Consider the following 13,932-nt stretch of genomic DNA (forward strand, 5'->3'; position numbering starts at 1 on the left):
ATGGAAGAAAGAAACGTCCTTGAATACGCAGAAGTAATAATCGATAGACAAAGAGACAAGATAAATGAATTAGAAAAGAAGCTAGTTGAGTTAAGGAGTAGCAGCGAAGAGTTACAAAAGAGTGCCTTGAAAAATGATGAAGAAAATAAAAGTCTGAGGCTAGAATTAAATAGAAAAAATGAAAGTGATATGATTTTGCATATGCAATTAAATAAAGAAAATGAATTTCTTCAAAAAATTAGCGTATTAGAAAAGCAGCTGCTTAAAAGAGACACGCTTCTAGAAGAACTAAACAACCTTTTGAAAAAAAGAAAATATGAATATGAGTTATTGCTACAAGAAAAAGAAAATTTAACAAATACTGTTAATATATTGAGAAATGATATATGTAAAAATAGAAAGAGTGAAAAATTAAAAGAACAAGAATATTTAAATAATGAAAAACAAAATGAAAATTTCCTAAACTTGTATAAAAATAATAATGAAGAATTGAATGTCACCAAAAGATGCTTAATACAAATCGAGACTGAATTACATTTGTATAAAAAACAGAATGAAAAGCAAAAAAATGAAATCCAAAGGTTGTATAAAATAATTAGTTGTATGAACAAAGAAAAAGCTCTTATCCCTCCTGTAGTATTAGCATTACAAAATGAGTATGTAAAAGGTAGAAATAATAAAACTTTACAAGAATATGTGCAAATCAAGGATATGCAAGGCACTCCCCCAGGTCTTGGAATACAAGTGGAAAATAAACTAACAACACTGAAGCAGATGGATCCTGAAAAAAGTTTGCAACAAAAATTAGCATATGATGAGAATTTATTAAAATTAAATTTAATGCAATCTCAGGAACAAAAAAATTTATTTAATAAAGTGCTAGAAACATTAAATAAAATTCAATATGCTAATACGAGCGATAATAAAATTGATTTTTTCTTTTCCTCCAAAATTTTGCACTATCTTGAAAAAAATAAAGAACCGAAATTAATAAACACAAATGCCGTATCACTTAACAAGTCATTCGGATTAAGCATAGACTCGATAGAAAACTCAAGCAACCTGTCCGACACGAGTTCCTATGACGTGTTAAAAAAAAAGGTGCATACAAAAAAGGGAAAAAATGATAAAAAAGGGAACCAAAAAGATAAGAAAAAAAAAAAAAAAAAAAAAAAAAAAAAAAAAAATTACGTGATGCCCCATGCTGCCTTGCCAGTAAGGAAAAATAAAAAAAATATGAAAAAGAAAGGAAAATCGAAAATCGGTTCAAAACAAATATTATCAGGATTAGAAGACACTTCCAACGAAGAAGATAATAGCAATGTGATTAACATCAATGGGTATAAGGGTACTACCTCTGGTGATGACCTCTCTAGTGACGATAAAACGAGTAGAAAAAATACCAGCGACGAAAATACAAGTATTGATAGTGATAGCGAGGGAAGTGATAGCAAAGACAGTGATAGCGAAGGAAGTAATAGCGAAGGAAGTAATAGCGAAGGAAGTGATAGCAAAGGCAGTGAAAGTGAATGCAGTGAAAGTGAATGCAGTAATAACCGAAGCGACTCAGATTCATCCGGCCGAAGGAGCAGGGATCTCATGAAGGGTTCTGGTGATGAATCAATAAGCGATATGGATCTAGAGAACATTAACCATTCAAAGAACAAACACAATTACAAGGAAGAAAGAAGATTCCTGTTAAATTATGAAAATTATAAAGAAAAATTCATAGGGATTACAAATAAAGAAATATTTATTTATAATAAAAAAGGGAATGAAGAACCAGTGCACATCATAAGAAATAAAAGTATCAAAAATGTGAAAATGTTGTATAGCAATCAGGTCTATGTATTAGAACATATTACTTTTGATAATATTTTACAGAAACATTATTTTTTAATAAAAAGTGATGATAAATCATTGCGAATGTTCTATGCTTTACAATACGCAGGGTTTATTAAACAGGACATGGATCAATGTATGGGAGAGAAAACAAACAAAAAAGACCATATAAAAAAATTGAATAAAAATGATTATGGTAATAAAATGCAAAATATAAATAATCAAACAGAAAGGAATTCATATTATAGTAAACTAGATTCTACTACAGCTGAGACAACTGTAAATATATTTACACCAAATGGAATTGATAAAAATGGTAATAACATACCTTACTTATGCAGCGATGTAATAATGAAAGTAAATCCTCAAAGGAACTATCTAACACTTTTAAATTTTCACGAAAAAAATTCATTTATTAACTGTGAGGATTATCACATGAGTTATAAAAATAATAAAATTACCCTCTACTTTAATAATTTTAAAGATCAACACATTATATTACCAAAGAGTAAAGATTGCACAAATAACTTGCATGATATCTTAAATGAGATGAGTTGGAAAAATTCTCATCCTCATTATGGACCTGATGGAAAAGACATATACAATGATGAGGACTTGAAAAGTTCTAATGTTTCTTCAAACAATTCTGAAAAGTCAGTCAAAGAAAAACGTAAATATGAAGTCAGAGATAAAATATCTCAACGAAAAATGGAAACAAGTGTGAAGCGAAATTTTTCTATGGATCAAAAAGTGGATAAAGAAAGGAATAGCGAATGGTACAAAGATAAGGACAGCGCACATGGAAAGGATAAGAATGCCGATTGGGAAAAGGACAAGAATGTCGAATGGGGAAGGGAGAAGAATTATGAACGAGACAGGGAGAAGAGCAATGAATTGAACAAGGAGGGGAACATGGAAGGGGAGAGAGAACATGAACATAAAATGGAACGTGATAGAAAATCTGGAGTCCGAAGAAATAGTTCACTTGGAAATGATAATGAAAGAGGAGAGTGGTATGATGCAAAGGAGCGCGAAAGAGAAAAGGATAAGGAATGGAATGAGGATAAAGATAAGACAAGGGAGAAAGGGGGAGAGATCAGAAAAGACGATATTCCATCAAACATGAATGCGTCTAGTAATATGGAAGACACCTTCTTTATAAAACATAATGTTCTTTATATATCTAAAGACGGTAACCCTTTTAAAAAGGACCAAATGAATTTTAACGATGAAAATTCTATAAAATTTCCAAACGAAAATTTACAGGTGCTGAAAGATGATGATGTTCAAGAATTAACTTTTATAAAAACGGAAGAAAATAAAGATGAAGAGACATACATTTTTCATTATCCTAAGAAGGAAAAATATGATCATTTGATATCCAAATTACGTAAGAATAATTTTAACGTAATGAGGAAAAGTGTTTATGACACAATCCAAGAAAAAGAAAAAAATGAAAAAAAAGCACTTAATGAAGAGTTAGATGTAAATATCGAAGAAATGGGGGTGGAAACAATAGAAAAAGCAGACAAATTTATGAAAAACAATCAAGTAGTTGTAATCGAAAAAGGATTACTATCAATTTATAAAGATTACGGTAATGAAAATTCTGTTCCAATAATTAAATTTTCGTCTGATTTTTGCGATGTTCATTCAAATGAAGAAAATGGAGTAATTAGTATAAAAGATACGTCAGATGGATCTAATGAAAGAATTGTACTAGACTGTCTAAATAAAACGGAATTCCATAGATGGAAAAATGCACTGTGTTTTGGTGGGTTTGTAAAAGGTGAAGGTGTTAATGCTTCACACATGAATTTAAAAAAGCACATATTTTCTATAAATTTATTTGATAACTTGAATGTGAAAAGTTTAGTCACTGTAAATAACAATTTCATATGTATTTATCAAAATAATAATATGGTTAAGCCCTTATTCTCTTTTGAAAAAGAAAAAATAGAATTGATATTCATTCCAGAATTAAGGAAAATAAGGATTTATATGCAAAGAGATACCACATGCGAACGACGATATGATATTACCATTCCATTAGCACGTGATTTTGCATGCATTAAAGAACAAGTAGAAAAATATAATTATCACTCATTAAGCAGTAAAAAAACTCAAAAAATAAAAAAACCCTTTGTGTTATGCAAAAAGAATATCATTGCTATACATAAGGATAAATATAAATTAAAACCAGATATAATATTCGACAAAAAAAGTTGCACAGCTTCAGTTGATAAAAACAAACTTACGATCACTTTTAAAATTAAAAGTAAATTAAATACTGATCAAGAAGAGACAAAAACTATTACTTTATCGAATACATCTAATTTTAATAAATGGATAGTCACATTAAAAATAGCTACATTCTTACCTGGTTTTGAAGAATTAGAAGATGATATATCTTTTCCTACCATTGTTTTTGGACATACCTCTCCAGAGGCAACTAGCTTACTCGGGAGAAGAAATTCATTCATAAATTTTTTTAAAAAATGAAAAAAAAAAAAAGATAAAAAGCTATTTGCGTTAGGCAGAAATGAACAAATACCAGAATGGAGTACCGAGCAAATAGCTAAACAGCTAATATATATATATATATATTACAGCAAAAAATAAGAAATGTCAATAAAAAAGGAGAATGAACATTACATCCCCATCATATTGTTAAATATGTAACAGCTACTTCTTCATTGATATATTTTTGAAAGTATCTTATACTTAAAATGTTTAGAACCAACATAAGGTAAAATCAAATGTTCTTATATATATATATATATTACCTTCACGCAGTGGGTTCTATAATCCCCAAAGCGAATATAGTAACAGCATATATTGAACATGGTAAAAATTCAGATAAAAGAAGAAACATAGAGGTGATAGATCACGATTATGCTCTGTTTTGGCCTATATTAACCAAAATTGTTTACGTACTAATTCGTGCTATGCTCATTACTCAAAATGAAATAAAAGAATATAAAAAAATATAAAAATATATAAAAATATATAAAAATATATAAAAATATATAAAAATATATAAAAATATATAAAAATATATAAAAGAATATAAAAGAATACAAAAGATGAAGTGACGAAAATATAAAAAAAAGATGCACACATTTATTTATGATGAAATGACTTCCTCTCGTGCAAAGGCTTTGTAGAAATTTTTTTTTTTTTTTTTGGTATTTTTATTTTTGAATTTGTATACACTGCATATATATGTACATTTTCTTTTTTTTTTAAGTGTATATGTAAATAGTTAGACAACTGTTAAATGTGCTCGTTCCTTTAATTTGTTTCCATAACATGTCATAACTTTAGCATTCAAATGACATTGGGGAGAGGGTAAGGTAACTTATACAGCTTATTTACCCATATATGAAAATTTTTTTGTTATTTCATTTTTTATTTTTTAATGAATTCCCATTTGGTTTTATAGTTCAAAGTGTGTACATGTGCAGAGTGTATGTTGATATGTTTGTGCATATCAAAATAATTAATTTTGCTTCCTTCTAACTGTTATTTTATTTTATATTATTTTTTATCTTTTTTATTTTATTTTTTTTTTATTTAATTATTTTTTCTGAGCTAGTAAATTTTTTTCCTTATCCCTGTATGATATAGTAAATGTTCAAAACACAATGCTGAAAAATATTGAACAAGGCTAAAAGAACATTTTTACATAAGTTTCCACATAAAATATGTTGAGGGGTTACTATCATTTAAATCTTTCCCCATTCAGAAAGAGTTTTAGGTTTTTTTTTTTCTTGAATCATATGTAGATCATTTAAACGAAATATTTTTGCGTGATGCTTGTTTTGGCAATTCAATATTTTCCTTTTGTTATGTTTATAAGAATTCATATACACACAGATATACATGTATATATATGTGTTTACATAAATGTTGGAACAAATGGATAAAATTGTATATATTCTAATTTTACTTTAATAAATAAAAATCCCACCTTAAAATCTCTTATTTTACTTTAATATATTTATTTTTATTTTATTTTATTTTTTTTTATCGTAAAAGAATAGCACTGGAAACAAGCACGCATTAAACGAAAATAACATTGATTATAAAATTTGTGTTTTTTTAGCATTTGCTTATGCCCCTGCTTAAATAAATTAATTAACATATCAACATGCAGGAAAGAAGTATGATAAATAGATTGAGTTAAACATTTTTTTTTACAAAACCTAAGTTATCATTTCGAATTGAAGATTTTTTAAAAAAAACACATGGGAATACTAGTTTAATTTTTACATTCTCTTATATATGGAATGATAAAAAAAAAAAAATATGATCATATACGAACTTCATAAATGATGACGCAGAACCTTGTGCTTCGATTAAATGTAATTCCCACATGCACATACATGAACTATGCATATATATATGTAACATTTTCCTTGTTCTATGGGAGTAGAGTACACGTTTCACTTAATAATTTTTGAAAGAAGAGAAATTTAGAAAATAGCATTATATTATATACATTATATAGAAAACTTGATGAAATGTGTTAATTTTTTTTGAACTTTCTCATTTTTGTTACTCTTGCTAATTTAACCCATTTTGTTAATTATCATTTTGTCAACATGGCCCTTTTCTAATAGAAACCCCTGTTTTATAACGCAAAAGGATTTAATAGGATCCTCAATTTGGAATGTAAACAGTGCATGAAATGTCATTCCACATTTAAAAGACTATTCACTATAGGTAATCCTCCATTTACGCGGAACATAACCAACACACTTTTTCTTTAAGACAAATGTCAAACTTCATTTTACAGGAATACAAGCATGAATAATATTATTTAGATATTACCTGTTCGTACATATATGTTCCATTAGCACACATATGTATATGCTTGTTCGTAGACAACCACTGAATTTCCTACGCATCAATAAATGTTATTACTTTTTCGCATCCCAACATACAGAGACAATAAAGGTACCAAGACTAGGAGATTCCATCACAGAAGGTACCATAAGCGAATGGAAAAAGAAAGTTGGTGATTATGTTAAGCTAGATGAAACCATAACAATTATTGACACAGATAAAGTAAGCGTCGATATAAACTCCAAAGCAAGCGGGGCTTTATCGAAGATATATGCAGACGCTGGAGACATCGTTTTAGTTGATTCACCCTTATGTGATATAGATACCTCAGTAGAAGCACCTGAACATATTTCAGAAGTGAGTGGGGAAACATCGCAAGAAAATGCGATGAAAGCAATTGATGAAGCTGAAACTGAAACTGAAACTGAAAAAGGAAATAATGAAAATGATGACAACCAAAAAAGATATACTAATACACAAGAAAGTGAAAGGAGTGATAATGAAGAAAAGAACTCAGGCACGCCATACGAGTCTTTGAGCGAAAGAACGGAAACAAGAGTTCGGATGTTACCAATAAGAAAACGAATTGCTCAAAGACTAAAAGAATCACAGAATACATGCGCTTTATTAACAACATTCAATGAATGTGATATGAGCAAAGTTATAGTGTTAAGAAATGAGTTAAAAGATATCTTTCAAAAAAAATATGGGTGTAAATTAGGATTTGTATCTTTATTTATGCATGCATCAACATTAGCTTTAAAAAAAATGCCACAAGTAAATGCATATATCGACAACGATGAAATTGTATACAGAAATTATATTGACATTTCTGTAGCAGTAGCCACACCTAATGGACTAACCGTTCCAATTATTCGAGATTGTCAAAATAAAAAATTGTCAGAACTTGAGATATCCTTATCTGAATTAGCTACGAAGGCAAGAAATAATAAATTGTCATTAGATGATTTCACTGGTGGTACATTTACCATATCGAATGGAGGTGTTTTTGGTAGCATGCTAAGTACACCAATTGTCAACATGCCTCAATCAGCTATACTAGGTATGCACACAATAAAAAATAGAGCAGTAGTTGTCAACAATGAAATTGTTATTAGACCTATGATGTATTTAGCCCTAACTTATGACCATAGATTATTGGATGGAAGAGATGCTGTGCAATTCTTATGCGCAATAAAGGATTATATAGAAAACCCAAATCTTATTTTAATTGATTAAATGATGTGTACCCACCACCCCATAATTATCATATATATTATATAGTAAATAATACCTGTATATAATTAATAACTATAATACACATGTGTGTATATTTTGATGCATGTAATATTCTTTATCCAAACTTAGAATTTTTTTTTTTTTTTTTTTTTAAGTTACCATAATTATATAGAAATGTAATATTCATAAGTTAGTGTAACTTTATTCACGAATTAAAACCATAATCGCTCTTGTGTTATTGGTAGGTTTACATCAAGAAGCACTTCTCAAACAAATTTACCGTCATACACAAGCACATATAATTATTTGCTTAAAGTGGCAAATATAACATGTTTATCTTGGAAAATTGCCACATGCATGGTTTATTGTAATTCTTGTGAATGAATAAAAAAAAAAAAAAAAAAAAAACTACCTTTACATTATAACAACGGATTTTTTATTCATATATTTCGTTATTTCCTTAAATATCAACTTAAAATTAATTGCGAAACATTTGATTATCCTAGTTAATTTTTATCATTTTAATTAAACGGTAATGTTATTTCTTCGTGTACACATTCAGGTAATGCACACGTGTGTAAAATTTCTGAAGATAATATTTTCTTTCCTCATTTAAATAAAACGCACATGTGTTACAAGCACATATATATATATATATAGTATAAAAAATCGTATAACTTTTTTACTCAAATGATTCTATTAAATTGGATAACCTCTTAAAAAAATCTTATTTTCTTTTAGTTAAAAATTTTGTTCTTCTTAACGTTTCGTTTTTGTTAAGAAATGCTTTATTCAGACAAGTAAAAATTATATAGGTTTTTTTAAGGGCATCAATTTTACTAGGTCAGTTTTTAAAAACAAAAAAATTATGATAGATAATATGAGTGAAGTAAAATTGTATGACTATTAAAAAAAAAAAAAAGAAAAAGCTTGTTCAACAGTTTTCCATATCGAAATGAATCCAAACTATCCAATATATTAATTAATTCTCATTTATCAGTGATATCATTTTCTATGTTTTCCACATGCTGTAAGGTAATATGTATAATGAGCTATGGATCTATGTATAACATACTTAATGTATAAACATATTATCACACGCCTTTGGGGACTTAAAACTAGACATGATAATGAAAAGGTATAAAAGTGTTATACATATGAAAAAAAAAAAAAAAAAAATTAAATGATTTTAAACAAGTTTCACACTGAAGCCTCCTTAAATGTGAAAAGTTTTATGAGAAGAATGAAATTAAAATGAATTTTATATGCAGTTATATAGTCTTACACTTGAATTCTTTTCTTCTTTTTCTTCTTCTTCTTCTTCTTCTTCTTCTTCTTCCAGTAGCTTCATTTTTTCCTGGTTATACAGATCGTCTATCCACACTGTCATTGAAAAAAAAAAAAAAAAAAATGGAAATTCTTCAAAAATCATAATTCGCATAACAAATATGTAATGTATAGTGTCATAGTGCTAGGTGGAAAAGCAAAATGTACCTGGCTTATGTTGTTCCATTTTCTTATTTTTGGAATAGTTCACATAAATTTTCATTCCATTTAATTCAAAATTATTCATGTTATATAAGGCATGCTTAGCATCATCCTTTTCTACATATTCTATAAATGCAAATCCTCTATTTTTTTCTAAAAAAGCAAAATAATAAATCAAATTAAATCAATAATAACTATTTAAACTTCTTCTCGTTTCATATTTACAAATATTAAAATGCAACTGTATAAAAATTTCTGACACTTTATTTATCTAAGATATAAAAAAAAAAAAAAAAATGAAAAAATAGTGTGTGTCTCTTCACCTCTCATTTACTCTGGCTTACTTGTAACAATGTTTATAGGCACTTCAATGTTTCTTATATCACCAAACGATGAAAAAATGTCATACAAACTCTTTTCGTCTATTGTTTCATCAATTCCTCCTACATATAATAATTCGGTTGCATTATCATTAGTCATGTTTAACTTCTTTATATTTTAAAACATTTTAAATAAAAAAAAAATAAGGAGTAAATTTTCATTTCCGACTTTGAAAAGAACAAACACAGTTTATATTATGGATAATCTTTTCACAAACACTCAATGGAAGGATGAAAAAATTATTCCTTCATCTTCGTGGAAATAATAAAGTGGGAAAAAAAAGATGCTATTATTATTAAATAAATGTGAACAAATAGAATAATTTGAAAAGGGAATTTTTAAACATACATATATATATACTTTTTACCAATGTGTTTTTATAAGTCAAATTCTTATACATATGGGCGGGAAAGAATATGCTTATTTTTTATTTTATTTATATAAGGAAAAAAATCTGAGTTGCGTTTTTAATAATTATAAAATTCATTCCTATCCATTGTGTTTTATCAGTGAAATAAATTTTTTTTTTTATGTCCCTGTGTGTTTTTTTTTAGGGATGATCAAAAGTATGGAAAATTAAAATATTGTTTTATTTAAAAAAATGAAAAAAATAAGCTTAGTTGAATGGTTATATAATAATGCGCAACGAAAAAGTACAAATGTATGTAAAAATAAGCTTGAAAGTCAATAAACTCGAGCTCTAGGCTAATCGGCGAATGTTAGAAGAAAGAAGATATAGTACATTTCTTTATTCACAAAATTAGCAAAATATTTAAAAAGCACTTTCTTTAAATGAGAAAAAATATCACAACTGTTATTTCATTTTTTTTTTTTTTTTTTTCTTTATTCCATATAAGAAAGAAAAAACGCACATCTGCATTTTTCTATTTAAATAAGGAAAATTGTAGCACCAAAATAAAATAAAATACAACTGTGTAAAAATTGTCTACAAAATTTTAAAAAAAAAAAAATCCAATTGTGTAAAAATTGTCTACAAAATTTCAAAAAAAAAAATTCAATTGTGTAAAATTGTCCGTAAGATCTCCAAAAAAAGAAAATAAAAATGCAACTGTGTATAATATGTCTATACAATTTAAAAATAATATATATCAGTAAATGTTCTTGGTATGTAACTACATTAAGTTGTAGAAAAGAATTTTTAAAATTTATAGTCATAGAAAAAGAAAAAAATAAACCTTCCTAAAAATAATCATTATACTAATTATTGCTCTTTTTCTTTTTTTCTATATATAAGCTTCTTCACACTAACAAAAATAGCATGTTTGTACTTTCTTCATTGGAGCTACATATGTCACAATGATTATGTTAAACATAAGAAAATGGTACATATATATATATATATATATTTATGTTGCACGCGCACATAAACTCATAGTTGTAACTTTTTTCTAAAAAGAAAAGATAATATATACTCGTAGGAAAATAAAAGTAATAGTCATAACTCTAACATTATTAGATTTGCACAAAAAAAAACATTTTATTTTTGTAATATTTACTATATTTTTAATGCACTGGAAGTGTGAAAATTTGCCACTATTTTACTGCGTCAAGTTGTTGTTTCCTTTTGTTTTATTTCCTCATTTCAACTTTTTGTCACTGTAGACTCCTTTTTCGCCCAATTTGTGCTAAAACTAGGTCAAAGGACTACGTTAATTCTTTTTTTTTGTTTTTTTTTTTTTTTTTTGTTTATTCCTTTTTTCAATATTTTCCTTACTTTTTTTGTAAAAAAATTAAAGTAATCACCTGGATGTATATGCAAGGATCAAAGTACCCATAATACACTAATTCAACATAAAGTTCTCATTCATATACTACCGTTTTAATATTATCAAATCGTTTTTCTTTCCATTGTAAAAACTTTTGCATTATAGTTCCACAGTTAGCGCAGTGCTATCACTTTTTAGTTTTGTCCACCCTTACAAATAATTTTTTTCATCACATTGTCAAATCGATTTTCAGAAACACCAGTACACACTTATTTTTCAATTTTCTATATTAAGCTTCTTTTCTGCTGCTGGAAAATTTGGTCCTGGTAGACTTCCTTCAAGTCATCCGTTCACTCAGAGAGAAGCTTACACATACGTATACAATTCTCAGCTAAATTAAAAGAAAAAAAAAATAATAATAAAAAATTCAAAAAATAAAAAAATAAAAAAAAGATGAATACGGCTAACTCGAATGAAGAGAAAAACCTTCTGATATACGACAAGTCAAGTAAAGTAGGATGTATCTACTTCATAGGCATCAGCAGCAACATTTATCAGGGGAAAGTAATTCTTAAAAAAAACTGTATAAGTGATAGAATAGTAAGATATACGAATTTAAATGAGAATTTGATGTTAATAAAAAATGGAAATTTTAATTTTAAACAAACAGCAATATTAATTAAAGGAATAACCATATTTCTGCATAGACAACTAGAAGTATTGCTAACTGATTTTTACACAATGTATAAGAAATGTTTATTCAGTAGCTTAAATACAAATAATTCATTAAATGGCATAGTAAAAAAAAAATATAGAGAAAATAAAAGATACAGAGCCAAGAAAAATATATTACCTTTACAAGACGGGACACATAGGAACACTACAAATAATAACATTTTTGGAAATAAAATTTCCAATTATTTTAATAAAAATAAGAACATAGCACATATGAATGATTTAATGCTAAAAGAAAGTAATGATCTATATGTGAACGACTATAACTTTGGGAATGACGATATTCAAAATGAAGAAAATATTATATATCAGGATATGTTAACTAACACATCTTCTTTTGAATATTCTAAATTTAATAACTTGTATACAATTAATAATCAGATGCAGAATTTGAATACAAAAGAAACTGCAGGGGATATTATAATGCAAAGTAATATAAACAGTACTGCCTTGTTAAAATTTAATTTGCTAGATATGAAAACACATAAAAATTTAGAAAGCAATAACAACTCAAATCCCAATTTATTCGTGAGTAAACATATAAGCAAGAAAAACTTTTCTATTAGCATCTTGAATAGTAGTCTACTAATTAATGGGGGTCTTCCACATGAGAAGACAAATAATAATTTGGGAATTACAAGTCTAGGAAATGGTAATATGATTCATAAGGATAATCATAATTATAACGAAAAATATCAGGACCACAATAAGAACAATGAAAAGCGCAATGAAGAAAAGAAGAATAAACGAGGCTATGCACAGATTGACAATGAAATAATCCTGAAAGATAACATCTGGAACATGGCAAATATGAATAAAAAGAAAAAGTCTGATAACCACTTTAATACATATTTGGAAGGGGGAAATTATATTTTTTTTTTTCTAAACAATGACATGAAAAATAATCCTAGTGGTAGTTCTATGTCTTCCTCTTTTCATTCATACGAAAGAACAAAAAATTACATCAACTTTGATGCAAGAAAAGATATATATAACATATTTGGCAATGAACTAATACAAAATGAAAAAAATAATATGGAACCCAACAATTTCAAATTACTTCAGACAAAATCCACAACGTCCTCATTAAATGAAAAAAAAAATAAAAGCATGAATCATTTAAACTTCGAACAGTTAAGAGAAAATTTTAATGATGATTATTTCATGAAAATTGAAGTAGAAAATAACCCCAGTAAAAAAAGATACTCGAAGGATTCTTTTGTTAGTAGCTTTGATCAAATGGAATACGACTTCGACAGAATTAGTGACATGCCGCACAAAAATTATGAACACAAAAAATTACATCAAAACGGATCATGTATAGATAACAAAATTAGGAAAGGCAGAAACTATGTTTATACATTAAGTGATACTTTAAAAGACTCATTAAGTGTGCCATCCAGCAAGTTAGTTAATAAGAGGTCCTGTACTTCATCAGAATATAAATATAATCAAGAATTAATAAAACTAAAAAATTATTTGCACAAAATAAGAGAAAAATGTACCAATGTTATAGAATTCGATTGTATATTTCCTGTCAACAAAATGTCTGATAAAAACATTTCCCTAATATTCTACAACTTGCTTGTATTAGCATCAAATGCTGAAATTGAGGTAATACAAAATTCTCCTGATAATAAAATTCTTATACAGGTATGTTGAATGGAGA

The 13,932-nt window shown here is 27.2% G+C and overlaps 4 protein-coding genes across 4 annotated transcripts; 3 read left to right on the plus strand and 1 right to left on the minus strand.

Moving 5' to 3' along the window:
- On the plus strand, positions 1-4,344 carry PGO_142060 (hypothetical protein, conserved; the record flags this gene model as incomplete). Its single annotated transcript, XM_028690200.1, has 1 exon — positions 1-4,344. One exon carries the CDS (start codon positions 1-3, stop codon positions 4,342-4,344), a length of 4,344 nt encoding a protein of 1,447 aa, XP_028546001.1.
- A 1,835-nt stretch (positions 4,345-6,179) lies between these two features.
- Positions 6,180-7,932, plus strand: PGO_142070 (dihydrolipoyllysine-residue succinyltransferase component of 2-oxoglutarate dehydrogenase complex; the record flags this gene model as incomplete). The annotated part of the gene is made up of 3 exons (XM_028690201.1): positions 6,180-6,209; positions 6,468-6,570; positions 6,794-7,932. 3 exons carry the CDS (start codon positions 6,180-6,182, stop codon positions 7,930-7,932), a joined length of 1,272 nt encoding a protein of 423 aa, XP_028546002.1.
- A 989-nt stretch (positions 7,933-8,921) lies between these two features.
- PGO_142080 (putative RNA bainding protein) lies at positions 8,922-9,900 on the minus strand (the record flags this gene model as incomplete). Its single annotated transcript, XM_028690202.1, has 4 exons — positions 8,922-8,960; positions 9,218-9,315; positions 9,427-9,573; positions 9,765-9,900. The coding sequence occupies 4 exons, from the start codon at positions 9,898-9,900 to the stop codon at positions 8,922-8,924; spliced, it is 420 nt and encodes a 139-aa protein (XP_028546003.1).
- Positions 9,901-11,981: 2,081 nt separating this feature from the next.
- Positions 11,982-13,925, plus strand: PGO_142090 (hypothetical protein, conserved; the record flags this gene model as incomplete). Its single annotated transcript, XM_028690203.1, has 1 exon — positions 11,982-13,925. One exon carries the CDS (start codon positions 11,982-11,984, stop codon positions 13,923-13,925), a length of 1,944 nt encoding a protein of 647 aa, XP_028546004.1.
- Positions 13,926-13,932: the final 7 nt, after the last annotated feature.

The sequence above is a fragment of the Plasmodium gonderi genome (assembly GCF_002157705.1).
Source record: "Plasmodium gonderi DNA, contig: Chr14, whole genome shotgun sequence".
NCBI lineage: Eukaryota > Apicomplexa > Aconoidasida > Haemosporida > Plasmodiidae > Plasmodium > Plasmodium gonderi.